The sequence below is a fragment of the Podarcis vaucheri genome, assembly GCF_965113315.1.
Source record: "Podarcis vaucheri genome assembly, chromosome: 4".
Taxonomy (NCBI): Eukaryota; Metazoa; Chordata; class Lepidosauria; order Squamata; family Lacertidae; genus Podarcis; species Podarcis vaucheri.
Window position 1 is genome coordinate 7,400,347 of NC_138762.1, and position 27,961 is coordinate 7,428,307.

General features: G+C 45.3%; 2 protein-coding genes and 3 long non-coding RNA genes across 5 annotated transcripts in view; 2 read left to right on the forward strand and 3 right to left on the reverse strand.

Annotated features, from left to right (window-relative positions):
- Positions 1–7,563, forward strand: part of LOC309530663 — a 174,700-nt gene extending 167,137 nt beyond the window's left edge. The window contains exon 2 of the long non-coding RNA XR_014218824.1: positions 5,465–7,563. This is a non-coding gene — a long non-coding RNA (uncharacterized lncRNA). The remainder of the gene's footprint in view (positions 1–5,464) is intronic.
- The window catches only part of LOC309530310 (uncharacterized protein), a 125,753-nt gene extending 108,892 nt beyond the window's left edge, over positions 1–16,861 (reverse strand). Inside the window, exon 1 of the mRNA XM_082219121.1 lies at positions 16,803–16,861. The gene's annotated coding sequence lies outside the window, so the exon portion shown is untranslated. The remainder of the gene's footprint in view (positions 1–16,802) is intronic.
- On the reverse strand, positions 12,184–13,274 carry LOC309530576 (uncharacterized protein). Its single transcript, XM_082219642.1, has 2 exons — positions 12,704–13,274; positions 12,184–12,535 (listed from the first exon to the last, which is right to left on the reverse strand). Exons 1-2 carry the CDS (start codon positions 13,101–13,103, stop codon positions 12,336–12,338), a joined length of 600 nt encoding a protein of 199 aa, XP_082075768.1. The 5' UTR covers positions 13,104–13,274; the 3' UTR covers positions 12,184–12,335.
- Positions 16,862–19,596: 2,735 nt separating the features above from the next.
- LOC309530666 lies at positions 19,597–23,322 on the forward strand. The gene is made up of 2 exons (XR_014218827.1): positions 19,597–20,115; positions 21,725–23,322. It is a non-coding gene; the product is annotated as an uncharacterized lncRNA (long non-coding RNA).
- LOC309530644 lies at positions 23,037–27,909 on the reverse strand. The gene is made up of 2 exons (XR_014218806.1): positions 25,685–27,909; positions 23,037–25,307 (listed from the first exon to the last, which is right to left on the reverse strand). It is a non-coding gene; the product is annotated as an uncharacterized lncRNA (long non-coding RNA).
- Positions 27,910–27,961: the final 52 nt, after the last annotated feature.

The following is a 27,961-nucleotide window of genomic DNA, read 5'->3' on the forward strand; positions in this document are numbered from 1 at the left end:
TAGCCTTCTAGCCACGCAAAATGTGGAGGCAACTAAAGGGATTTCTGGGAGATTAATCAACCTGGTTTCTGCAGCCTTCCAGTCAATACATGAAGTCAGAACCGACTGACAAGGGAGTCATTTGTATTTTGTGAAAACGGATGCTTGGCTCTAGTGGGGGTCCACACCCGGGGGTCCTCAGGAGTTGCTCCCCCCCACTCTCCTGCTTCTGTCTCCTTTTCTTGTACTTGGACTCTCTGCCACTCTCCAGACAGATTCCTGGGTTGGGGTCCCTTTTTCTTTGCTCTGAGGGCCAGGTATGTATCTGATCTATCCCCTGAGAGCTAAGTGGGCAAAGCCAAAGACATCTCCTTTGAAATTTAGGTGGGTAATTTTAAATTTTAATATTATTATTCCTCTTCCTATTATTATTCTGTTAGATAGCTTAACACACACACAGCCATTGATGCCAAAGTCCCTGGAGGCTTGGTGAGTAGCAGCGCCCATTTCCGGCTGCTTTGCCATCAACAATCCCTTTGGCACAGAGAGGATGTGGTCCTGGGATGCCATGCTCTGGGTGCGAGGGGATTGCTGCAGTGGCCTCCGTGGGGAGCTGCCCTGGGAGACGACTGGGGAAATTGGTTTGCAATGCAGCAGCCAGACTAGGGGCTGGGATCCCTCTCTTTGTTCCTGGCCTTTCTCTCCCACCTTTCCTTCCTTCCTTCCTCCACGTGGGGTTTTCTTTTTTTGGGGGGGGGGGTTTAGTCCACCTCCTCGTCCAGCTTTGGAAAACCACTTGCACCTGTTTCCTCTGTCGTGCAATGAGGCTGAGCGACGTCACACAGAGTCAAAGTCCCAGGGACTCCTTTGTTTCAAGAAGGGAGATCTTTTCTGAAAGGGGGGGGGGGGCGGAGGGCCAAGGGAGTTTGGGATCCTCTGATCTCCAGGAAGGAGAGCGTGGCAGACCTGGTCCCTCCCGGATCAGGCCCCCCCCAGGCCCCCTCCCCTGCCCCAGCCCTGGGACCCCCCCCCCGTCTCCCCACTGCACCCTCTGGGGGGGGGAGAGAGAGGAGACTCACCAGATCCCGGGAGGGGAGAGCGATGCAGCCCTTGCAGGAGAGACCCCAAAGCAAGGGGGGGAGGACGGGGGAGGGAGGGGCCTTGGCTCTGGAGGACCGGGCCCCCCTCTTGCTTCCTGGCCTCTCTAGGAAGGCAGCTCACTTCCCTTTAACCCTTGCCAAGCCGAGTCCCTCCAGCTGAGCCCTCTCTCGCTTGGCAGAACCTCAGGTTCTTATTATCTTTTATGCATTTAGGGGGGCAGCTGCCCCCCCCTGGCTAGGCCCATGCCCAGATATCCTTTTGGGGGTGAGGTTCTTGGCTGGACTCTGAGCATCTCCCTCCCTTGGCCAGAAACCAGAGGAAGAGCTTGCAGGGAAAAGGGCTTTGCAGGAGGCAAGGAAGCTTCTCCTAGAATTCAGGAGTCGAGAGATAGGAGGGGATCCCAGGGTCATCTAGTCCAACCCCCAGCAATGCAGGAATCTCCGCTAAAGCATCCATGGCAGATGGCCCTCCGATCTCTGCTGAGAAACCTCCAAGGAAGGAGAGTCCCCCACCCCCCAAGGGAGACCTTTCCCCTGCCCAACTACTCTTAGATGTCCCTCAAGGCAGCGGGTCCTGAGTTCTAGCCCTGCTGAAACCATTGCACTGGCTGCCAAGGAGGAACCCAGCGAGGTTCAAAAGAAATAAATCCTAGTCTCATCATAAATGAGTAATACTTTCTCATGCATGCTTTTTATGCTAATAAAAGAAGTATGCCATTTTCCTTTCCAGAAATGCTCAATTGCTAATTCAATGGACTGAAAATGGATGGTTGCTCTTATTATGTTTTTGGAAGCTTTTAATATTGGATGGACTATTGTATTTTGACATTTTGTTGGAAGCTGCCTAGAGTGGCTGGGGAAATCCAGCCAGATGGGTGGGGTATAAATATATTATCATTATTATTATTATTGAAATTGCTCAGTTGAGTGTTCTCCACGGTTGCTAATAGCATAACATTGAAAGGTTAGTGAAGTATGGGGAGCCCTAGAGCATCTGCTTGGCATGCAGAATGTCCCAGTCAGTGTAGACCAGGGGTCCTCAAACCATGTCCCGTGGGCCTAATCCAGCCCATCAGGGTCATGAATCTTGCTTGGATGGCCATTTCAGAACCTGCCAAGTGTCCAAGGCTGAAAGCATTTTGCCGCCCACTCAGTCAGTCCCTGCACTGCACTGACGTAAATGCCACAGGCGTGGTGGCGGCTCTACCAATGGAAGGCCAGGGGGTTTCGCCCGGGGACGGGGAAGTGTTGTCTTTTGGCTTGAAGAGCAAAGTTGAGGTTGGTGGAGGAAGGCAGACTTGGATCAATTCGGTTTCATTACGTAAAGGTTTACTTTAAAGGTGGGAGAAGGAAATATAGTCCGATTTTTGTGCATGGAGCAGCGGTCTTTCCACTCATGCGGTTTACATGCTCTGAATGCTGGGATCTGTTTTGATATTTAAATTTTTAAAGGGTGAAATGGAACCAGATATTGGCCACCTTCTTAGCCTGGGGCAGGGGTCAGCAACCTTTTTCAGCCGTGGGCAGTCCACCGTCCCTCAGACCATGTAGGGGGCCAGACTATATTTTTTTTGGGGGGATGAACGAATTCCTATGCCCCACAAATAACCCAGAGAGGCATTTTAAATAAAAGGACACATTCTACTCATCTAAAAACACACTGATTCCCGGATCCGGCCCCCAGGCCTTAATTTGCCTACCCCTGGCCTGGGGAGCCACATTCTGTTTGAGCAGGCCAGGATTTGCCCCCAAGGCCTGGGATGTCCCTCCTCCCCTGCAGTAGGACTTTGAATCCAGGAGAAAACTCTTGGAATAGCCTTTCCAGGTGCTCAGGGACGGACTCACCTGTCCCCATGTCCTTCTCTTTGCAGATGTGCTGCGGTTGCACATCCCTCCCCCAGAGGTGAGTATTGGAGAGAACCAGAGCAGGGACTCAGACCTGCCCTCCTTGCCCCCCACTCTGCACTCTCGGATAATAATAATAATAATAATAATAATAATAATAATTTATTATTTATACCCCGCCCATCTGGCTGGGCCTCCCCAGCCACTCTGGGCGGCTTCCATAAAAACCAAAAATACAGTAAAATATCACACGTTAAAAACTTCCCTGAACAGGGCTGTGGAGAAGCCCTCCCTTCGTGAGGAACTGACTTTTGCCTTTCAGCTGCTGGAGGAAGATCAGCTGGAGGTGATTCAGAACTGCCAGGCAGCTCAGCTCAGGGGGCTCCGAACCTTGATGTGCTCCAAGCAGGAGGCGGCCAAAGCCATCCTGGTGAGTGATGGGTGGTGTGGGGGACCCCCATGGGGAAGTGGGGAGGGAGGGGCTTTGGAGAAGGGGTTGTCCGTCTGACAGAGAGGAGGACCCTACTGGCCTAGGTTCAAGTATCCCGCTTGAAAGGGGAATCATCTGAGGGACTTCCTGTGAAAATCTGGGTCAGGAATGCTGTTCCCGGAATGGACAAACACACAAGACGTAACCGGCTGTGCATTCACATAAACAATACTCTTCTATACATTCTTATCACAATATCAAAGGTTTATCTTGCACATAAACAACACATAAAGTGCAATAATATAGACGGAAGTCCCAATAAATCAGTTCATTCAAAAGACCAAATGTCTGCTAGTTTCTGTTCCACATACGTTCATAAAGTCCAAATTGGAGCCTATTACAGTTCCACAGTGTTGACAAGGATTTCCGGAATAATGCCTTGTTTCGCTCTCATGGGCTTCATTCGTTGTACATATTCTAAGTAATATAAATGACCATAATGTCACAATTCAACATATTTTAACAAATTAACAAACCTGTGTATGGATCAAGTTTGCTTTACATTTGTTGTTTTAAAGGGGTCACTTAAAGAAGAAAACCTTACAACTGCTCACTGCTGTCACCTGTAACTAAAATCAATGCTGCGCCTGTCTATATACATTGTAAGACTTGTTGTTCACTGCAGAAACCACTGTGTTATAAGTTCCATTATCTGGATACTTCATATATATGGTATGTACTTTTATAGCACAATTGTTTATATAATTTTAAATTGTTAAATGATCTAGCGGTCGATCCACAACTCTGGTCACTGCTCCCTGAGAAAAGCTCAAGAACTCTGGGCAAAGACAATGGGTAGATCACTGGCAGGATTTTCATTACTGGGAGTAGATCTCAGTCTCTTGGAAGTTCTGGCATTGTGGCTAGTTCAAGGTACTAGCACAACTTTAATTGCCACTCATCTATGGTTGATATTAACTCATTTTCCAGTATTTTGCTATTAACATCCTAGCCGCTGTTGTCGTGTAAAGAAACACTCTTTTATTTTCATTTGGTATGCTTATTGTAAGAATATAAAATAGGAAAGCTTTGGTTTTCTTTAAAATAAATAGCATTTATTTTATTTTCCCTTTGGGGACATGTCCACCACATGTGGAATAAGGTTCCCTCATTTTGTCTGCATCTCCAACATTTATTGCTGATATTTATTTTGACTGATTTGGATGGGGTCAGGTACCATCTAAAAATCAGATAGCATGTGGTGAATTTCAAGTTTTTTTTCATAATTTCCCCCATTTTTCATCTTCATTGGATAGCCACAATTGTGTGCCCATTTCACCATCACCTCCTTCACCCCCTAGTCCTTAAGGTTCCAGTCCAGTAACAATCTGTGTGGTTTTGATATCTTTGTATTATTTAATAATATTATTAAAAAACAACAACCCGCTGTTGTTCTGTCAAGTCCATTTATTTTTTGTCTGGAAAAAATTGTTTAGCTGGTAATCTATCTTTTTTACTTTTGTTTTCCTTTTATAAATTTCTTTTTTTGTATTTTTAGCATATAATAACAGTCGTAATTATATGGAAATGTGATAATAATATTGAAATGAATAAAATGCTTAACTCGCCAATATTTTTATTGTTTGCGGCTTCCCAAGAAAACTCAAGGAGATTCTCTCCTTTTTGGCTTTTACCTCTTACCTTTATAACTGTGTCTTTACGTCCCAAAAGTCCTGCCCCACCCTCCCACTTACAGGATATCCCTTCTACAGATGTCAACGCAGACCTAACGATGGAAAGCCCTCAACCCAATTCCTCGTGACCACAAGACTATTTATTACCTGCAGCAACAACAACAAAAGACACCAGAGTGGCCACAGCTATCTCTTTCCAAAGGATATAGACTGACAGGGAGGGGGCTGACAAAGGGGAAAAAGTTGAACTGCAAGCACATTCTCTTACCTCTTAAACCTCAAGACTCGGTGCCCCAGGATTGAAAAGATATGTAAAAGATCACGATTGCCTCAAGATATGCAACTGAGATTTCATTAGTATGTTGTGTGTTATTATGTAGGAATGCTGTGTCTGACAGCATGTTATTTCTACAAAGGGGGGATTCAGTTTTTGTGTATAACTGTTTTTATGTTCAATGTATAGTGTCTTATTGCCTACACCCCAATGGAGGATTCTCATGCATCTTAAGCTTTCTAATAGATCAGACTATTGCGGAGTCCAGTATTGAGATTAGATCAATTTATGACCACATTTCCTTGTTCCACCTGGCACTCTGCAGTGTGCCAACCTTCTCTATCCATTTTTAAATGGTTTCAAATTCACTTCACCAAGACAAAACTTCAGGAGCCATTAAACAGCAGATACATGAAGGTGTATATGCTTTGACTTAACAGGAATGGTCCCTTATAGAGTTAAAATGACTAATTTGAACAACTGCCTTTTTTAGAATGGTTTTTCACAGACATAAAAGACAGAGTCGGTTTTGTCCTCCCAGACTTTAAATTATATTATGAAGCTGCATGCTTGATATGGATTAGGGACTGGGTGAAGTTGGAAAAGCAAGAAGCATTAGAATTGGAAGGACATGACAATAGATTTGGCTGGCATGCATATTTATGGCATGGGAAAGGGAAGGTACATAAAAGTTTTTATAACCATATAATTTTGAAATCACTAATGAGTGTATGGGAGAAATATAAAGATTTGTTAGAACAGCAACCCCCTTGGTGGCTTTCACCACATGAAGCTTTACTGCTCAAACCACTTGGAAAGAAAGGAAAGTGGCTTACCTATGCTGACTTGTTAAAGGATCAAGAAGGAAAATGGAAACGAAGAGATTATGAAGAAATAAAAGAATATTTTCAGAGTTGGTTACAAGAAGACAATAAGAAATGATTTTGCTACACAACATCTAGATTTCAAAAGGAAGTCGTAGAAGGGAAAGGGAAGTTGCTGAAAGGTGCATATAGTATTCTGCTAGAATGGGAAACAAAAGATGAAGAGGTGAAATCAGTCATGATTAAATGGGCACAAGATATAGGTCATAATATAATGTGGGAAGGGAGGTTTTCTTTCTGGGGGGAGGGGAAATGGGGGGAATGAGGATGATGTGTTTTTTATAAATTGCTGTTGAAATTCCTAATAAAAAATACTCAAAAAAAAAAAAGAGTTGAGAACCATGGGGCTATATAAATTCTAATTGGAATCAGTTTGAATTGGGCAAGTGTATCCAGGCTGCAATTATCTTTTTGGTCCCTTAGGAACTGTGGGGTTAGGCTCTGCAATCCAGAGCCTGTGGAGTCCGATACTCTTACGCTGCGACTCAGCTTCCTGGACTTGTAGCAGAGAAACACAGCTTTGTGCTTGTGTGTGTAAGCATGCAGAAAACAGCACCTATACACAGCCACTTTCTAATCTAAGCAGCTTTATTTATGTACAGAAGCAAAAATAAATCATCCGTTCTGGGAGCGGCAGATATCGCTACTCCTTTCATCTTGGTCAGAAAACGAAAGCAGAAAGACAAATAACAGATCCCGGATGTAGGGATCTCCACCCCTCAGTGGGCACAACACAAGACTCTGAGCTGTTTTAACCCTGTAAGCTCTGATTCTCCTCACACCTCCTCTTGTCCTGCACTGCTGGAGCTTGTAAGCATCAACACTTACCCCCAAAACAACCCTGCACAGAATTCACTGTGCCTCTGGAAACTCAAAGGTTTAGTAAACCCATCTGCCAGATTCTGCTGACTTGGACAGTACTTCAGCATCACTAAACCTGACTGGACATTCCGACACACATTTTGGAAACGTATGTCCAAATGTTTGGTTCTGGCCTTAAACTGCCCAGACTCTGCCAACTTCAGACAGGGTTGATTATCCTCCCAAACAGTGACGGGCAAACAACAATCCCCGCAGATTTCTTGGACCAAACACGTGTAAAACTCTAGTTCTCTGCAAAGCTCTGACAATGCACTGAATTCAGCTTCAGTAGAGGAAAGTGCAATGAGACTCTGCTTTTGGGACTTCCACCCAACTAGAGTGTCCCCAAACTTTATTCCCATCCCAGGCACAGACTTCCTGTCTTCCAGATTCGCCCAGTCGCTATCAGTCCAGAATGTAAGCTTGGTTTCACCCTTAGCCAACAGTTTGAGACAGAAATCTTTGGTATCCTGCAGGTAACCCAGCATCCTCTTGATACCATTCCAGGCACTCACACTTGGCCTTGTAGCTTCCCTGCTGAGCAGATTGGTAGCAAATGCTAGCGTATGTCTGGTCTGCTCCACTGGGAGAGATACAGCAAACTACCCAGAGCTGACTGAAAGATCTCTGTGTTTTCGAACTCGGCACATTCCCCTAGCTGACTGTCTTTCACGTAGCTTGTCTCCATGGGTGTACTGACCCCTGCACATTCAGACATTCTGAACTTCTCAAGCAACTGCTCAATCTGGCCTTTCTGACTGAGCAAGAAGCTTCCGTCCTGGGACCTATCTATCTGGACGCCTAGGTAAACTTTCACTGGATCTAGGTTTTTGAGTTGGAAATGTTTTCCAAGCTCTGTGGCAAACCCTTGAACCTCTTTCCCTGTCTTTGCCACATAGATTGTATCATCCACAAAAATCAAGACCACCTCTTGTGACTCTCCTGACCGATTGCTTCAGACCGTAAATGGACTTATGAAGCTTCCACACTGCATCTGGCCTATTGCTCTCAAGCCCTGGAGGAGGATGCATGTACAGATCCTCCTGGAGGTCTGAGTTCAAATAGGCTACATCCACATCAAAGTGATGCACCTGATGACCTCTCTGTGCAGCAATGGCTAAGAGCATGCACAGACTTTTACTTCTGGAAGTAGGAGCATACACCTCAGTGTAAGGCAGCAGTTCCACTGCGTAAACCCTCTGGCTACCAGCCTAGCCTTGTACTGCGGTTCTCCAGTTGCTGTGGGTTTAAGACGGTAAACCCGGCTGCTGCTCACGGCCTGCTTGCCTGCTGGCAGCGTCGTGATGGAGAACACACCTAGAGACTCCATTGAGTTCATTTCCTTCTGCATTGCCTCTTGCCACTTCCTGGCTTCCTCTTCATGCAACTTCTGAACTTCCTCAATACTCTCTGGTTCACACTGAGCCACACCAATCCACACATTAGTGACCTCAAACCTTTCAGGTGGTTTTCCTTTAGTAGTGTGAGCTGAACACCTCAGCACAACCTAAGGTACGCCCTCTGACCCACTGGGGCCAACTAGTGTGTCCTTGCTCTCCCTCTGACTTACTGCGCATTCTGGATTTCTCAACTGGACTTGTGGGTGAGGAGGAGCACTCTTTGGCTCTAGCTTAACAGCTTTAGGAGATGCCCTTTCCTGTTCCTGCTCTGGGTTGGGACTCTGAGCCTCAGCAGCAGGATCAGTTTCTACCTTTCCTTCATCAGCAGAGTCAAGCAGACTCTCTGAAAGAATGCCTGGATTCCCATGTATGCATTTCCACCCACTCTGCTCACAGAACTCAGCACTCCTGCTGACTAGAATCATAGACTGATTGCCTTCTGGATAGGCAAATCTCCACCACTTGGTCCCTGGCTCATACCCACAAAGGATCATTCTCTGGGACCTAGGGCCACCCTTTCTGTGTTTGGCACAAGGACCCAAGCCTCACATCCAAACACACAGAAGAAATGCACCTTGGGCTTAGAATAGAATCATAGAATCATAGAGTTGGAAGAGACCACAAGGGCCATCGAGTCCAACCCCCTGCCAAGCAGGAAACACCATCAGAGCACTCCTGACATATGGTTGTCAAGCCTCTGCTTAAAGACCTCCAAAGAAGGAGACTCCACCTTGGCAGCAAATTCCACTGTCGAACAGCTCTTACTGTCAGGAAGTTCTTCCTAATGTTTAGCTGGAATCTTCTTTCCTGCAGTTTGAATCCATTGCTCCATGTCCGCTTCTCTGGAGCAGCAGAAAAAAACCTTTCTCCCTCCTCTATGTGACATCCTTTTATATATTTGAACATGCCTTTCATATCACCCCTTAACCTCCTCTTCTCCAGGCTAAACATGCCCACCTTCTTGCTGTGCAGCAGAAAATAGGGCGTGTCCCCTACTACAGAACTGTAAGAACGGTTCAGAGTGAACGATGTGGATTTCCACGCTTCCACCCAAAACCGCTGGGGCAACCCTGTGTCAAAGAGCATGTCTTCGGTTGCCTCCTGCAGCGTTCTCTACCTGCATTCTGCAACTCCATTCTCCTGAGGAGAATTTGCTACAGTCAACCTGTGGTGTATGCCTTTCTGGCAGAAGAAGTTCTGCAACACAGACCTGGTGAACTCTCCACCGCGATCTGATTGAAAGCCCTTGACCCGCAGTAAGAACAGTAGTTCTCACTGCCGTTATCCAGTCCACCAAAGCAGCAGCCTCTCGTGCTTCAGAGAGAAAATCCACCCATTTCTGGAATAATCATCCACCAGAGATAGCACAAATTTGGCCCCGCCCAGACTGGCAACTGGCAAAGGGCTGCAAAGACTAGCTCAAAAGGTTTTGTGGTTACTCTGTCAGACCTAGGATAAGAGCACGTCTGAACCTTGGCTTTCTTGAAGGCACCCTGCATTCCAGGTACTTGTCACATGCCTTCATCTTACACCCCTCAGTGCACCCTGGGACCTTCTTTACGTACCCCCAGTTGATATGTGACATTCTCCGGTGCCAAACGCCATGATGGCACCCATCATGAATGGGAAGGTTACCACACTGTGCTTGTGCATCCTCAGTGAGACCTTTACGTGCAATAGGCGATTCTAACACAAACAGCCTGTCTTTGCACTCAACACTGACCAGTTGTTGCCCACCTCTGGAAATGGAATAAACATTATTTTCAAAACACACTTTGAACCCAACATGGACAAGAGAGAAAGCAAACAGAACTGCATTTCTGGAACGACATAGGCCTCAATCTCTGCCTGTAAAAAAGAACAATAAACAGAGCCAGACATAGCGCTTGGAACCATCTGCAAGAGTTACACTTCTTCCAGTTTTCACAGCCTTGCAGTTCCACAAAAAACCACTAGATAGCAATGGCATGAGGTGGTGACTGGCCCCACTGTCAATCACCCAGCTCAGCACGTGGCCCTGGTCGCAGTTTTTCACTGTTGCCATAGCAGCAGCCAAATGATACTGTGACGACATGTCTCTGCCAGTTTCCTTGAGACCTTTTGAGGCTTCCCACGCTTGGCAGCTCCTGTTATCTGGTTGCCACAGAAAACATCCTGTGGCTCCACTGGACAATTCCGGACCAGGTGGAATTCAGAGCTGCACCGGAAACGCATCGGGAAGAAAAAAGCTTTCAGTCTCTTCACTTCTCCCTTCACTTCACCCCCACTCTTGGGTGCAGCACAGCCTGGGCCAGCTCACCCTCCAGCTTTCTGCCTGCAATGCCTATAATGGCAGCAACTTTGTAAAAAGTAATATTTTGAGCTCGTAGTTCAATTTCCCAGCAGCTCCCCTTGCCCGGGAGAACACTTCTAGCATTCCATCTCCTCTACCTGTGGCATTGTTCAGCAGTGGGGAAAGTGACCTCTTCACACCGGATGTCCATTTGGTATGGCCCTTTCCAGGTTTTTGCCTGCTTATTGTGTTTGTCTTTCATTTGTTCTCCTATGTGTGTTGCCAGTAGAAGCCACAATTCTGTGGGTACTCTAGGTGGTGCAGAAAGTTGGCAGCTATTCCCTACACCCACAGGTCTCAGGATGGTTACAACATAAAAAAACAAAATAAAAACACAAAACACCACATTTTAAAAGGGCATTAAATGTCAATCAGCTAAAAGCCTGGTTAAAAAAGTGTGGATTTGCCTGGCTCCTAAATCTGTACAATGGTTTTTCTAACCTTTGTATGGATTCTTTGATGGGAAGTAAGATTGGCCCTCTGACTGAAGCTTTTTCCACATTCCACACACTGATAGGGTTTCTCCCCTGTATGAATTCTTCGATGGGAAGTGAGAGAGGAGCTTTCAGGGAAGCTCTTTCCACATTCCACACACAGATAGGGTTTCTCCCCTGTATGAATTCTTTGATGGTAAGTGAGATTGGTGATCTGACGGAAGCTCTTTCCGCATTCCACACACAGATAGGGTTTCTCCCCTGTATGAGTTCTTTGATGGTAAGTGAGACCGGAGATCTGACTGAAGCCCTTTCCGCATTCCACACACTGATAGGGTTTCTCCCCTGTATGAATTCTTCGATGTGAAGTGAGATCGGAGCTCTTCCTGAAGCTCTTTCCACATTCGACACACTGATAGGGTGTTCCTAATACCTTCTAACTGATTATCCCAGCTGTTTAACTGACTCCTCTTCACAGATTCTCTCCCTCTCTCATATCAGACTAGCCCAACCCACAGACTTATCCTCCCTCTCCCTTCTCTAACTCCAGACTCACTTCCTAACAACTCTAAGTCCTCCCCTTGGGTTCCTATTGGTTAATCATTTTACACTTAGTTAACCATTTCCTTATGACCCAGTATGATGTCACACGCCTAGGAGGGCAAACCCCACAGACCGCCTTAAATATTTTATGGGGGGGGAGACGCCTAGGTCTTTAAGCATTGGTGCCTATTCCTACACCTACAGGTCTCAGGATGGTTACAACATACAAACACAAAACACCAGATGTTAAAAAGGCATTAGATGTCAATCAGCCAAATGCCAGGTAATAAAGGTGCGGATTTCTTGGCTCCTAAAGCTGTATAATGGTTTTCCCGACTTTTGTATGGATTCTTTTATGGGAAGTGAGTTGGTCCTTCTTCCTGAAGCTCTTTCCACATTCCACACACTGATAGGGTTTCTCCCCTGTATGCATTATTTGATGGCAAGTGAGATGGGAGCTCTGACTGAAGCTCTTTCCACATTCTACACAGTGATAAGGTTTCTCCCCTGTATGAACTCTTTGATGGGAAGTGAGACTATGGCTGTGACTGAAGCTTTTTCAACATTCTACACACTGATAGGGTTTCTCCCCTGTATGAATTTGCTTATGGGAAGTGAGACTGGAGCTGTGACTGAAGCTTTTTCCACATTCCACACACTGATAGGGTTTCTCCCCTGTATGAATTCTTTGATGGCAAGTGAGTTGGTCCTTCTTCCTGAAGCTCTCTCCACATTCCACACACTGATAGGGTTTCTCCCCTGTATGAACTGTGTGATGGGAAGTGAGACTCTGGCTGTGACTAAAGCTCTTTCCACATTCCATGCACTGATAGCGTTTCTCCCCTGTATGAATTATTTGATGGGAAGTGAGATGGGAGCTCTGACTGAAGCTCTTTCCACATTCTACACACTGATAGGGTTTCTCACCTGTATGAATTCTTTGATGAAATGTGAGAATGTCCTTCCTCCTGAAGCTCTTTCCACATTCCACACACTGATAGGGTTTCTCCCCTGTATGAATTCTTTGATGGGAAGTAAGATTGCCCTTCTTACTGAAGCTCTTTCCACATTCCACACACTGATATGGTTTCTCCCCTGTATGAATTCTTCGATGTGAAGTGAGAGAGGAGCTTTCAATGAAGCTCTTTCCACATTCCACACACTGATAGGGTTTTTCCCCTGTATGAATTCTTTGATGGGAAGTGAGATGGGAGATCCTACTAAAGCTCTTTCCACATTCCACACACTGATAGAGTTTCTCCCCTGTGTGAATTATTTGATGGGAAGTGAGAGAGGAGCTCTGGCTGAAGGTCTTTCCACATTCCATGCGCTGATAGAGTTTATTTCCAATGAGATTTTGTTGATGGGAAGTGGAATTGGAGCTCTGATTGCAGCTTTCTCCACACTCTAAATTTTTACGCGGCTTCTCCTCTCTGGGGATTTTATCGTGGTCACCTTTGTTCCCAATTTTCGATTCATCACAATCTGCAATGGAGACAAAAAGGGATTAGAGCCTCAGGAACAAATGGAGAACTGAAGGAAGTTGGGCTTGTGTTCATTACCTGTGTTGTTTGTCATTAACCATCATATTTATTATTATGTTCTGATGAGTTGTTGAATGTTGGTTTGTTTGATATACAGTAGTGGTCAAAATTGTGGAAGACTTTTGGAAAAAAGTGTATTTCAGAGTTTTGATGGCTTATAACGCCACTTCATTTGGAGTAATATCATAAAATAATATATCAATGGAAAGATAATTTAATCAAGACTGCAATTCAACAAAGGTTGTTCAATTACCCATATTCTATCAAATGTTATAGTCAAATAACCAGAAAAAGGAAGCACAACTTGCTTAGGTTGACTTTTGTCAGTGTGTTATGTGATTGCTGTCAAGTTGGTTTTGTTTTTTTGTTCTTTCATTTAGTGAGGTTGTAAAACATAATAAAATTATAGAAATGGCACAAAGAGTTGACTGGTCACCCAGAAAGCAATGTAAAATTGTAGTATTAAGTGAACAGGGCTACAGTTATGAAGAAATTAGATGAAAGATTGGGGAAAACTTAACCAAAGCTGGCATTTCGATATTATTGAAGAGGTATAAGGAGACTCAGCAACTATAAAATCAGACTGGTAAAGGCAGGAAAAGGTGCACAAAGGCAAGTGACGATCGAAGAATAGAGAGACTGTCCCTACATGACAGAAGAAAATCATTTTGGTGTATACAAGATGACATGGCGAGATGTAATGTGAAGTTGAGTGCAAGGACTGCTCGAAATGTTAGAATTCTAAGGAAAAAGCCATTGTTATCTCTCAAGCATGAGTTTAACCAAATTGCGGGAGGCAGTGGAAGACAATAGGACCTGGTGTGCTCTGGTCCATGGGGTCACAAAGAGTCATACACGACTAAACGACTAAAGAAAATCTCTCAAGCAAAGGTTGAAAAGATTTTTTTAAAAAATAAATTTTATTAACCGGCCAATCACATCAAATCAAACCACATCACATAAATTCCAAATTACAGCGCCAAATTTTTAAATTTTGTTGGGGGGTCCCATACTTCCAGATCCGAGGAAGGATTCTGATCTAATCCTTACTTCTGCATTAATGTCCAAATCAGTCCAAATAGATGTTCAAACAGTCCAAACACATATTCATAGTTCTTTCCAATCTTATCTTGCTGTTTCCATATCACTTCTTAATCATATATTTTCTCTTTGTCCTTTATGGTCTCTTCTGATGGTCTCCTTAAGCCAATAAACTCCGATAATACTCCTGTGTGGATTTCCCGTCGTCAATCCTCAATTCCAGATGGTTCCCATAAATCGTCACCTTCGGAGATAAGATCACTTTTTCCCTCGTAAATTATAGCTCTGTCGCTCTTAAGACCTCTTTGAGGAGTTTCTCCCACGATGTAAGAACGCTCTCTTTCACTCTTCCTCCTCCCGGACTTAGTCCTCCAACAGAGCTTCCCAAAATGGCGACGGGATTTTTGACTGCGTCAGAACAAAGCTCTTATACATTCCACAGTCTTCTAGAAACATGCTTTGGTTCGAAAGTTTATCTCCACACAGCCTTAGATTCACAGCTTAAGTCCTTAAAGCCTCATTTCTGGCTTTTGCCTCTTGAAGGGAGGGGATTCTTGGGTTTAATCACATAAGTAGGAAAATAAAACATTTCCCCCCTCCCCCATCAGTCCTTTGCCATACCGTATCTTGATGTGTCTTCTCATAATTTAAATCTTATTTTTCCAGAGACCTCTTCTGTTGCAGTCTTCACTCCTCCTCATTTCCTGAAGCATGTGCATTCCTTCGTGCCAAATTGTTTCTTTTGAAGTTCTTGCAGCTAGTGGCACAGGTCAGAGACAGCGTCCAGGAGTGCCGAGATCCCACAGGAGGGTTTTTGTGCCTAATGCCCCCATCCCCCTCAAAAAGTCGGGGGTGATATCGGGCACAGCAGGCAAACGGCCCCACTCACCGTCTTGAGTGTGTAGGGAGCCTAATTACTCCCAACATAGCCTCCAAATTACCTCCTGTGCGTCGGAGAGATGTTATTGTCGGCCATCTTCCTATGCGCCCCCTAGTGGCCCTCCGCAAAGGTTGAAAAGATTAAACCCATGTTAATTGGACGCGGAACAATGGGACAATGTTTTTGGAGGGATGTGACCCAAATCTCCTTGCTTGGTAGTGATGCCATGAAATACACAAGGGGAAGAATCAGAGATGATTTACATGCTACTTGCATTACACCAACCGTGAAACACCCAGATAGTGTGATGATCTGAGGTTGTATGGCAGCAAAAGGTGTGGGCAGAATTTTCATCATTAAAGGGAATGGAAATGCCCCCAAATAAAAAATGAAATACTTTAGCCCAAACTGAAGCCTTCCGCAGGTGATCTTTTATTAAGTTTCATATTACCAAATTAAACACATCAAACCAATTAGTCCAAATTATAACAATGCATATCATGTAATCCAATTATTTTCCAAATTATAAATTTTTGTGGGGAGTACCCATGCTTCTTGATCGGCAGGAGTCCAATCCTCGAATATTTTCTGCTGCTTTCATATTAAGAATGATATTTCCAGTCCCTTCTTCTCAATCCTTGTCGTTACTCATTTTTCTTTTCATTCACCTCCAAATTGCTCCGCAAGTGGCTTGAAAGAAACAGTCTTGTTTGTATTTCTGTGTGGGCTTTGTACTGCTCTCTCGTAAATCCCAATATGTATCTGACCAACCCCCTGAGAGCCAAGTGGGCAAAGCCAAAGACATCTACCTTGATATTTAGCTGGGTAATTTATTATTATTATTGTTACTATTATTATTATTATTATTCTGCTAGATAGCTTAACACCCACACAGCCATTGATGCCAAAGTCCCTGGAGGCTTGGTGAGTAGCGGCGCCCATTTCTGGCTGCTTTGCCATCAACAATCCCTTTGGGACAGAGAGGATGTGGTCCTGGGATGCCCTGCTCTGGGTGCGAGGGGATTGCTGCAGTGGCCTCCGTGGGGAGCTGCCCTGGGAGACGACTGGGGAAACTGGTCCGCAATGCAGCAGCCAGACTAGAGGCTCGGATCCCTCTCTTTGTTCCTGGCCTTTCTCTCCCACTTTCCCTTCCTTCCTTCCTTCCTTCCTTCCTTCCTTCCTTCCTTCCTTCCTTCCTTCCTTCCTCCCTCCCTCCACGTGGGGTTTTCCTTTTTTGGGGGGGTGGGGGCATGTCCACCTCCTCGTCCAGCTTTGGAAAACCATTTGCACATGTTTCCTCTGTCGTGCAATGAGGCTGAGCGATGTCACACAGAGTTGAAGTCCCAGGGACTCCTTTGTTTAAAGAAGGGAGATCTTTTCTGAAAGGGGGGGGCGGAGGGCCAGGTGAGTTTGGGATCCTCTGATCTCCAGGAAGGAGAGTGTGGCAGACCTGGCCCCTCCCGGATCAGGCCCCCCAGGCCCCCTCCCCTGCCCCAGCCCTGGGACCCCCCCCCCGTCTCCCCACTGCACCCTCTGGGGGGGGGAGAGAGAGGAGACTCACCAGATCCCGGGAGGGGACAGCGAGGCAGCCCTTGCAGGAGAGACCCCAAAGCAAGGGAAGGACTGGGGAGGGGCCTTGGCTCTGGAGGACCTGGCCCCCTCTTGCTTCCCGGCCTCTCTAGGAAGGCAGCTCACTTCCCTTTAACCCTTGCCAAGCCGAGTCCCTCCAGCTCAGCCCTCTCTCGCTTGGCAGAACCTCAGGTTCTTATTATCTTTTATGCATTTAGGGGGGCATCTGCCTCCCTGGCTACGCCAATGCCCAGATATCCTTTTGGGGGTGAGGCTCTTGGGTGGACTCTGAGCATCTCCCTCCCTTGGCCAGAAACCAGAGGGAGAGCTTGCAGGGAAAAGGGCTTTGCAGGAGGCAAGGAAGCTCCTCCTAGAATTCAGGAGTGGAGAGATAGGAGGGCATCCCAGGGTCATCTAGTCCAACCCCCAGCAAGGCAGGAATCTCCGCTAAAGCATCCATGGCAGATGGCCGTCCGATCTCTGCTTAGAAACCTCCAAGGAAGGAGAGTCCACCACCTCCCAAGGGAGACCTTTCCCCTGCCCAACTGCTCTTAGATGTCCCTCAAGGCAGCGGGTCCTGAGTTCTAGCCCTGCTGAAACAATCGCACTGGCTGCCAAGGAGGAACCCAGCGAGGTTCAAAAGAAATAAATCCTATTCTCATCATAAATGAGTAATACTTTCTCATGCATGCTTTTTATGCTAATAAAAGAAGTATGCCATTTTCCTTTCCAGAAATGCTTAATTGCTAATTCAATGGACTGAAAATGGATGGTTGCTCTTATTATGTTTTTGGAAGCTTTTAATATTGGATGGACTATTGTATTTTGACATTTTGTTGGAAGCTGCCTAGAGTGGCTGGGGAAATCCAGCCAGATGGGTGGGGTATAAATATATTATCATTATTATTATTATTATTGAAATTGCTCAGTTGAGTGTTCTCCATGGGTGCTAATAGCATAGCGTTGAAAGGCTAGTGAAATATTAAAGCCTTATTTCGCCAGGGAATCGTTTTGCCCGCGTCCCCAGGACCAAAGAAAGAGTAAAATAACACCAGGAAAGTTTCTTCTTTGGAGAAAAGGGTTTATTCTGTGCACAGAGACAGCCAGCAGAATAACTCCTGAAATCTGGCTGCAAAGTAATACACATCAGCAAACTTTCTTATACCTGAAAGCATTCAAGACCTCCCCCAAAACTTCCCCAATCAGCTGGCAAGTTTTCATTTATTCCCTTTTAGGGCATATCTATATTGCTTGCTAAGCAGTCCCTCGTCTTACCCCTGTACGTGTGCCTTTTCTGCTTGCTTAGCAGTCCCTCCCCTCTCCTTCGTACACGTGTCCTTTTTTGCTAGCTAAGCAGCCCATTGTACATGTCTATTCTTCTTCTTGCGTTACTAAAGCAGGAAGCGCAAGGCAGGAAATGGCCCCATCCTGTCTGGTCAAATTTAGCTTGCAACTGTGGGTCTAGCTGGCTGCTTAACCACAATTTGCAGAAGTAAATTTTGCAGAAACTCACTATGTGTAGTTAATATGAAGATTAATCCTTCAATATGGGGAGTCCTGGAGCATCTGCTTGGCATGCAGAATGTCCCAGTCAGTGTAGACCAGGGGTCCTCAAACTATGTCCTGCACGGCCATTTCAGAACCCGCCAAGTGTCCAAGGCTGAAAGCATTTTGCCGCCCGCTCAGTCAGTCCCCGCACTGCACTGAGGTAAATGCCACAGGCATGGTGGTGGCGGCTCTACCAATGGAAGGCCAGGGGGTTTCGCCCGGGGACGGGGAAGTGTTGTCTTTTGGCTTGAAGAGCAAAGTTGAGGTTGGTGGAGGAAGGCAGACTTGGATCAATTCGGTTTCATTACGTAAAGGTTTACTTTAAAGGTGGGAGAAGGAAATATAGTCCGATTTTTGTGCATGGAGCAGCGGTCTTTCCACTCATGCGGTTTACATGCTCTGAATGCTGGGATCTGTTTTGATATTTAAATTTTTAAAGGGCGGAATGGAACCGGATATTGGCCACCTTCTTAGCCTGGGGCAGGGGTCAGCAACCTTTTTCAGCCGTGGGCAGTCCACCGTCCCTCAGACCATGTAGGGGGCCAGACTATATTTTTTTGGGGGGGATGAACGAATTCCTATGCCCCACAAATAACCCAGAGAGGCATTTTAAATAAAAGGACACATTCTACTCATCTAAAAACACACTGATTCCCGGATCCGGCCCCCAGGCCTTAATTTGCCTACCCCTGGCCTGGGGAGCCACATTCTGTTTGAGCAGGCCAGGATTTGCCCCCAAGGCCTGGGATGTCCCTCCTCCCCTGCAGTAGGACTTTGAATCCAGGAGAAAACTCTTGGAATAGCCTTTCCAGGTGCTCAGGGACGGACTCACCTGTCCCCATGTCCTTCTCTTTGCAGATGTGCTGCGGTTGCACATCCCTCCCCCAGAGGTGAGTATTGGAGAGAACCAGAGCAGGGACTCAGACCTGCCCTCCTTGCCCCCCACTCTGCACTCTCGGATAATAATAATAATAATAATAATAATAATTTATTATTTATACCCCGCCCATCTGGCTGGGCCTCCCCAGCCACTCTGGGCGGCTTCCATAAAAACCAAAAATACAGTAAAATATCACACGTTAAAAACTTCCCTGAACAGGGCTGTGGAGAAGCCCTCCCTTCGTGAGGAACTGACTTTTGCCTTTCAGCTGCTGGAGGAAGATCAGCTGGAGGTGATTCAGAACTGCCAGGCAGCTCAGCTCAGGGGGCTCCGAACCTTGATGTGCTCCAAGCAGGAGGCGGCCAAAGCCATCCTGGTGAGTGATGGGTGGTGTGGGGGACCCCCATGGGGAAGTGGGGAGGGAGGGGCTTTGGAGAAGGGGTTGTCCGTCTGACAGAGAGGAGGACCCTACTGGCCTAGGTTCAAGTATCCCGCTTGAAAGGGGAATCATCTGAGGGACTTCCTGTGAAAATCTGGGTCAGGAATGCTGTTCCCGGAATGGACAAACACACAAGACGTAACCGGCTGTGCATTCACATAAACAATACTCTTCTATACATTCTTATCACAATATCAAAGGTTTATCTTGCACATAAACAACACATAAAGTGCAATAATATAGACGGAAGTCCCAATAAATCAGTTCATTCAAAAGACCAAATGTCTGCTAGTTTCTGTTCCACATACGTTCATAAAGTCCAAATTGGAGCCTATTACAGTTCCACAGTGTTGACAAGGATTTCCGGAATAATGCCTTGTTTCGCTCTCATGGGCTTCATTCGTTGTACATATTCTAAGTAATATAAATGACCATAATGTCACAATTCAACATATTTTAACAAATTAACAAACCTGTGTATGGATCAAGTTTGCTTTACATTTGTTGTTTTAAAGGGGTCACTTAAAGAAGAAAACCTTACAACTGCTCACTGCTGTCACCTGTAACTAAAATCAATGCTGCGCCTGTCTATATACATTGTAAGACTTGTTGTTCACTGCAGAAACCACTGTGTTATAAGTTCCATTATCTTGATACTTCATATATATGGTATGTACTTTTATAGCACAATTGTTTATATAATTTTAAATTGTTAAATGATCTAGCGGTCGATCCACAACTCTGGTCACTGCTCCCTGAGAAAAGCTCAAGAACTCTGGGCAAAGACAATGGGTAGATCACTGGCAGGATTTTCATTACTGGGAGTAGATCTCAGTCTCTTGGAAGTTCTGGCATTGTGGCTAGTTCAAGGTACTAGCACAACTTTAATTGCCACTCATCTATGGTTGATATTAACTCATTTTCCAGTATTTTGCTATTAACATCCTAGCCGCTGTTGTCGTGTAAAGAAACACTCTTTTATTTTCATTTGGTATGCTTATTGTAAGAATATAAAATAGGAAAGCTTTGGTTTTCTTTAAAATAAATAGCATTTATTTTATTTTCCCTTTGGGGACATGTCCACCACATGTGGAATAAGGTTCCCTCATTTTGTCTGCATCTCCAACATTTATTGCTGATATTTATTTTGACTGATTTGGATGGGGTCAGGTACCATCTAAAAATCAGATAGCATGTGGTGAATTTCAAGTTTTTTTTCATAATTTCCCCCATTTTTCATCTTCATTGGATAGCCACAATTGTGTGCCCATTTCACCATCACCTCCTTCACCTCCTAGTCCTTAAGGTTCCAGTCCAGTAACAATCTGTGTGGTTTTGATATCTTTGTATTATTTAATAATATTATTAAAAAACAACAACCCGCTGTTGTTCTGTCAAGTCCATTTATTTTTTGTCTGGAAAAAATTGTTTAGCTGGTAATCTATCTTTTTTACTTTTGTTTTCCTTTTATAAATTTCTTTTTTTGTATTTTTAGCATATAATAACAGTCGTAATTATATGGAAATGTGATAATAATATTGAAATGAATAAAATGCTTAACTCGCCAATATTTTTATTGTTTGCGGCTTCCCAAGAAAACTCAAGGAGATTCTCTCCTTTTTGGCTTTTACCTCTTACCTTTATAACTGTGTCTTTACGTCCCAAAAGTCCTGCCCCACCCTCCCACTTACAGGATATCCCTTCTACAGATGTCAACGCAGACCTAACGATGGAAAGCCCTCAACCCAATTCCTCGTGACCACAAGACTATTTATTACCTGCAGCAACAACAACAAAAGACACCAGAGTGGCCACAGCTATCTCTTTCCAAAGGATATAGACTGACAGGGAGGGGGCTGACAAAGGGGAAAAAGTTGAACTGCAAGCACATTCTCTTACCTCTTAAACCTCAAGACTCGGTGCCCCAGGATTGAAAAGATATGTAAAAGATCACGATTGCCTCAAGATATGCAACTGAGATTTCATTAGTATGTTGTGTGTTATTATGTAGGAATGCTGTGTCTGACAGCATGTTATTTCTACAAAGGGGGGATTCAGTTTTTGTGTATAACTGTTTTTATGTTCAATGTATAGTGTCTTATTGCCTACACCCCAATGGAGGATTCTCATGCATCTTAAGCTTTCTAATAGATCAGACTATTGCGGAGTCCAGTATTGAGATTAGATCAATTTATGACCACATTTCCTTGTTCCACCTGGCACTCTGCAGTGTGCCAACCTTCTCTATCCATTTTTAAATGGTTTCAAATTCACTTCACCAAGACAAAACTTCAGGAGCCATTAAACAGCAGATACATGAAGGTGTATATGCTTTGACTTAACAGGAATGGTCCCTTATAGAGTTAAAATGACTAATTTGAACAACTGCCTTTTTTAGAATGGTTTTTCACAGACATAAAAGACAGAGTCGGTTTTGTCCTCCCAGACTTTAAATTATATTATGAAGCTGCATGCTTGATATGGATTAGGGACTGGGTGAAGTTGGAAAAGCAAGAAGCATTAGAATTGGAAGGACATGACAATAGATTTGGCTGGCATGCATATTTATGGCATGGGAAAGGGAAGGTACATAAAAGTTTTTATAACCATATAATTTTGAAATCACTAATGAGTGTATGGGAGAAATATAAAGATTTGTTAGAACAGCAACCCCCTTGGTGGCTTTCACCACATGAAGCTTTACTGCTCAAACCACTTGGAAAGAAAGGAAAGTGGCTTACCTATGCTGACTTGTTAAAGGATCAAGAAGGAAAATGGAAACGAAGAGATTATGAAGAAATAAAAGAATATTTTCAGAGTTGGTTACAAGAAGACAATAAGAAATGATTTTGCTACACAACATCTAGATTTCAAAAGGAAGTCGTAGAAGGGAAAGGGAAGTTGCTGAAAGGTGCATATAGTATTCTGCTAGAATGGGAAACAAAAGATGAAGAGGTGAAATCAGTCATGATTAAATGGGCACAAGATATAGGTCATAATATAATGTGGGAAGGGAGGTTTTCTTTCTGGGGGGAGGGGAAATGGGGGGAATGAGGATGATGTGTTTTTTATAAATTGCTGTTGAAATTCCTAATAAAAAATACTCAAAAAAAAAAAAGAGTTGAGAACCATGGGGCTATATAAATTCTAATTGGAATCAGTTTGAATTGGGCAAGTGTATCCAGGCTGCAATTATCTTTTTGGTCCCTTAGGAACTGTGGGGTTAGGCTCTGCAATCCAGAGCCTGTGGAGTCCGATACTCTTACGCTGCGACTCAGCTTCCTGGACTTGTAGCAGAGAAACACAGCTTTGTGCTTGTGTGTGTAAGCATGCAGAAAACAGCACCTATACACAGCCACTTTCTAATCTAAGCAGCTTTATTTATGTACAGAAGCAAAAATAAATCATCCGTTCTGGGAGCGGCAGATATCGCTACTCCTTTCATCTTGGTCAGAAAACGAAAGCAGAAAGACAAATAACAGATCCCGGATGTAGGGATCTCCACCCCTCAGTGGGCACAACACAAGACTCTGAGCTGTTTTAACCCTGTAAGCTCTGATTCTCCTCACACCTCCTCTTGTCCTGCACTGCTGGGGCTTGTAAGCATCAACACTTACCCCCAAAACAACCCTGCACAGAATTCACTGTGCCTCTGGAAACTCAAAGGTTTAGTAAACCCATCTGCCAGATTCTGCTGACTTGGACAGTACTTCAGCATCACTAAACCTGACTGGACATTCCGACACACATTTTGGAAACGTATGTCCAAATGTTTGGTTCTGGCCTTAAACTGCCCAGACTCTGCCAACTTCAGACAGGGTTGATTATCCTCCCAAACAGTGACGGGCAAACAACAATCCCCGCAGATTTCTTGGACCAAACACGTGTAAAACTCTAGTTCTCTGCAAAGCTCTGACAATGCACTGAATTCAGCTTCAGTAGAGGAAAGTGCAATGAGACTCTGCTTTTGGGACTTCCACCCAACTAGAGTGTCCCCAAACTTTATTCCCATCCCAGGCACAGACTTCCTGTCTTCCAGATTCGCCCAGTCGCTATCAGTCCAGAATGTAAGCTTGGTTTCACCCTTAGCCAACAGTTTGAGACAGAAATCTTTGGTATCCTGCAGGTAACCCAGCATCCTCTTGATACCATTCCAGGCACTCACACTTGGCCTTGTAGCTTCCCTGCTGAGCAGATTGGTAGCAAATGCTAGCGTATGTCTGGTCTGCTCCACTGGGAGAGATACAGCAAACTACCCAGAGCTGACTGAAAGATCTCTGTGTTTTCGAACTCGGCACATTCCCCTAGCTGACTGTCTTTCACGTAGCTTGTCTCCATGGGTGTACTGACCCCTGCACATTCAGACATTCTGAACTTCTCAAGCAACTGCTCAATCTGGCCTTTCTGACTGAGCAAGAAGCTTCCGTCCTGGGACCTATCTATCTGGACGCCTAGGTAAACTTTCACTGGATCTAGGTTTTTGAGTTGGAAATGTTTTCCAAGCTCTGTGGCAAACCCTTGAACCTCTTTCCCTGTCTTTGCCACATAGATTGTATCATCCACAAAAATCAAGACCACCTCTTGTGACTCTCCTGACCGATTGCTTCAGACCGTAAATGGACTTATGAAGCTTCCACACTGCATCTGGCCTATTGCTCTCAAGCCCTGGAGGAGGATGCATGTACAGATCCTCCTGGAGGTCTGAGTTCAAATAGGCTACATCCACATCAAAGTGATGCACCTGATGACCTCTCTGTGCAGCAATGGCTAAGAGCATGCACAGACTTTTACTTCTGGAAGTAGGAGCATACACCTCAGTGTAAGGCAGCAGTTCCACTGCGTAAACCCTCTGGCTACCAGCCTAGCCTTGTACTGCGGTTCTCCAGTTGCTGTGGGTTTAAGACGGTAAACCCGGCTGCTGCTCACGGCCTGCTTGCCTGCTGGCAGCGTCGTGATGGAGAACACACCTAGAGACTCCATTGAGTTCATTTCCTTCTGCATTGCCTCTTGCCACTTCCTGGCTTCCTCTTCATGCAACTTCTGAACTTCCTCAATACTCTCTGGTTCACACTGAGCCACACCAATCCACACATTAGTGACCTCAAACCTTTCAGGTGGTTTTCCTTTAGTAGTGTGAGCTGAACACCTCAGCACAACCTAAGGTACGCCCTCTGACCCACTGGGGCCAACTAGTGTGTCCTTGCTCTCCCTCTGACTTACTGCGCATTCTGGATTTCTCAACTGGACTTGTGGGTGAGGAGGAGCACTCTTTGGCTCTAGCTTAACAGCTTTAGGAGATGCCCTTTCCTGTTCCTGCTCTGGGTTGGGACTCTGAGCCTCAGCAGCAGGATCAGTTTCTACCTTTCCTTCATCAGCAGAGTCAAGCAGACTCTCTGAAAGAATGCCTGGATTCCCATGTATGCATTTCCACCCACTCTGCTCACAGAACTCAGCACTCCTGCTGACTAGAATCATAGACTGATTGCCTTCTGGATAGGCAAATCTCCACCACTTGGTCCCTGGCTCATACCCACAAAGGATCATTCTCTGGGACCTAGGGCCACCCTTTCTGTGTTTGGCACAAGGACCCAAGCCTCACATCCAAACACACAGAAGAAATGCACCTTGGGCTTAGAATAGAATCATAGAATCATAGAGTTGGAAGAGACCACAAGGGCCATCGAGTCCAACCCCCTGCCAAGCAGGAAACACCATCAGAGCACTCCTGACATATGGTTGTCAAGCCTCTGCTTAAAGACCTCCAAAGAAGGAGACTCCACCTTGGCAGCAAATTCCACTGTCGAACAGCTCTTACTGTCAGGAAGTTCTTCCTAATGTTTAGCTGGAATCTTCTTTCCTGCAGTTTGAATCCATTGCTCCATGTCCGCTTCTCTGGAGCAGCAGAAAAAAACCTTTCTCCCTCCTCTATGTGACATCCTTTTATATATTTGAACATGCCTATCATATCACCCCTTAACCTCCTCTTCTCCAGGCTAAACATGCCCACCTTCTTGCTGTGCAGCAGAAAATAGGGCGTGTCCCCTACTACAGAACTGTAAGAACGGTTCAGAGTGAACGATGTGGATTTCCACGCTTCCACCCAAAACCGCTGGGGCAACCCTGTGTCAAAGAGCATGTCTTCGGTTGCCTCCTGCAGCGTTCTCTACCTGCATTCTGCAACTCCATTCTCCTGAGGAGAATTTGCTACAGTCAACCTGTGGTGTATGCCTTTCTGGCAGAAGAAGTTCTGCAACACAGACCTGGTGAACTCTCCACCGCGATCTGATTGAAAGCCCTTGACCCGCAGTAAGAACAGTAGTTCTCACTGCCGTTATCCAGTCCACCAAAGCAGCAGCCTCTCGTGCTTCAGAGAGAAAATCCACCCATTTCTGGAATAATCATCCACCAGAGATAGCACAAATTTGGCCCCGCCCAGACTGGCAACTGGCAAAGGGCTGCAAAGACTAGCTCAAAAGGTTTTGTGGTTACTCTGTCAGACCTAGGATAAGAGCACGTCTGAACCTTGGCTTTCTTGAAGGCACCCTGCATTCCAGGTACTTGTCACATGCCTTCATCTTGCACCCCTCAGTGCACCCTGGGACCTTCTTTACGTACCCCCAGTTGATATGTGACATTCTCCGGTGCCAAACGCCATGATGGCACCCATCATGAATGGGAAGGTTACCACACTGTGCTTGTGCATCCTCAGTGAGACCTTTACGTGCAATAGGCGATTCTAACACAAACAGCCTGTCTTTGCACTCAACACTGACCAGTTGTCGCCCACCTCTGGAAATGGAATAAACATTATTTTCAAAACACACTTTGAACCCAACATGGACAAGAGAGAAAGCAAACAGAACTGCATTTCTGGAACGACATAGGCCTCAATCTCTGCCTGTAAAAAAGAACAATAAACAGAGCCAGACATAGCGCTTGGAACCATCTGCAAGAGTTACACTTCTTCCAGTTTTCACAGCCTTGCAGTTCCACAAAAAACCACTAGATAGCAATGGCATGAGGTGGTGACTGGCCCCACTGTCAATCACCCAGCTCAGCACGTGGCCCTGGTCGCAGTTTTTCACTGTTGCCATAGCAGCAGCCAAATGATACTGTGACGACATGTCTCTGCCAGTTTCCTTGAGACCTTTTGAGGCTTCCCACGCTTGGCAGCTCCTGTTATCTGGTTGCCACAGAAAACATCCTGTGGCTCCACTGGACAATTCCGGACCAGGTGGAATTCAGAGCTGCACCGGAAACGCATCGGGAAGAAAAAAGCTTTCAGTCTCTTCACTTCTCCCTTCACTTCACCCCCACTCTTGGGTGCAGCACAGCCTGGGCCAGCTCACCCTCCAGCTTTCTGCCTGCAATGCCTATAATGGCAGCAACTTTGTAAAAAGTAATATTTTGAGCTCGTAGTTCAATTTCCCAGCAGCTCCCCTTGCCCGGGAGAACACTTCTAGCATTCCATCTCCTCTACCTGTGGCATTGTTCAGCAGTGGGGAAAGTGACCTCTTCACACCGGATGTCCATTTGGTATGGCCCTTTCCAGGTTTTTGCCTGCTTATTGTGTTTGTCTTTCATTTGTTCTCCTATGTGTGTTGCCAGTAGAAGCCACAATTCTGTGGGTACTCTAGGTGGTGCAGAAAGTTGGCAGCTATTCCCTACACCCACAGGTCTCAGGATGGTTACAACATAAAAAAACAAAATAAAAACACAAAACACCACATTTTAAAAGGGCATTAAATGTCAATCAGCTAAAAGCCTGGTTAAAAAAGTGTGGATTTGCCTGGCTCCTAAATCTGTACAATGGTTTTTCTAACCTTTGTATGGATTCTTTGATGGGAAGTAAGATTGGCCCTCTGACTGAAGCTTTTTCCACATTCCACACACTGATAGGGTTTCTCCCCTGTATGAATTCTTCGATGGGAAGTGAGAGAGGAGCTTTCAGGGAAGCTCTTTCCACATTCCACACACAGATAGGGTTTCTCCCCTGTATGAATTCTTTGATGGTAAGTGAGATTGGTGATCTGACGGAAGCTCTTTCCGCATTCCACACACAGATAGGGTTTCTCCCCTGTATGAATTCTTTGATGGTAAGTGAGACCGGAGATCTGACTGAAGCCCTTTCCGCATTCCACACACTGATAGGGTTTCTCCCCTGTATGAATTCTTCGATGTGAAGTGAGATCGGAGCTCTTCCTGAAGCTCTTTCCACATTCGACACACTGATAGGGTGTTCCTAATACCTTCTAACTGATTATCCCAGCTGTTTAACTGACTC

Coding starts and splice junctions, on each gene's coding strand:
- LOC309530576 (XM_082219642.1), bottom strand. CDS start 13,103: ATGGAATGTGGAAAGACCTTCAGCCAGAGCTCCTCTCTCACTTCCCAT. Junction 12,536..12,703: donor TCATCAAAGAATTCATACAG/GTGAGAAACCCT, acceptor CAGTTCATACAG/GGGAGAAACCCTATCAGTGT.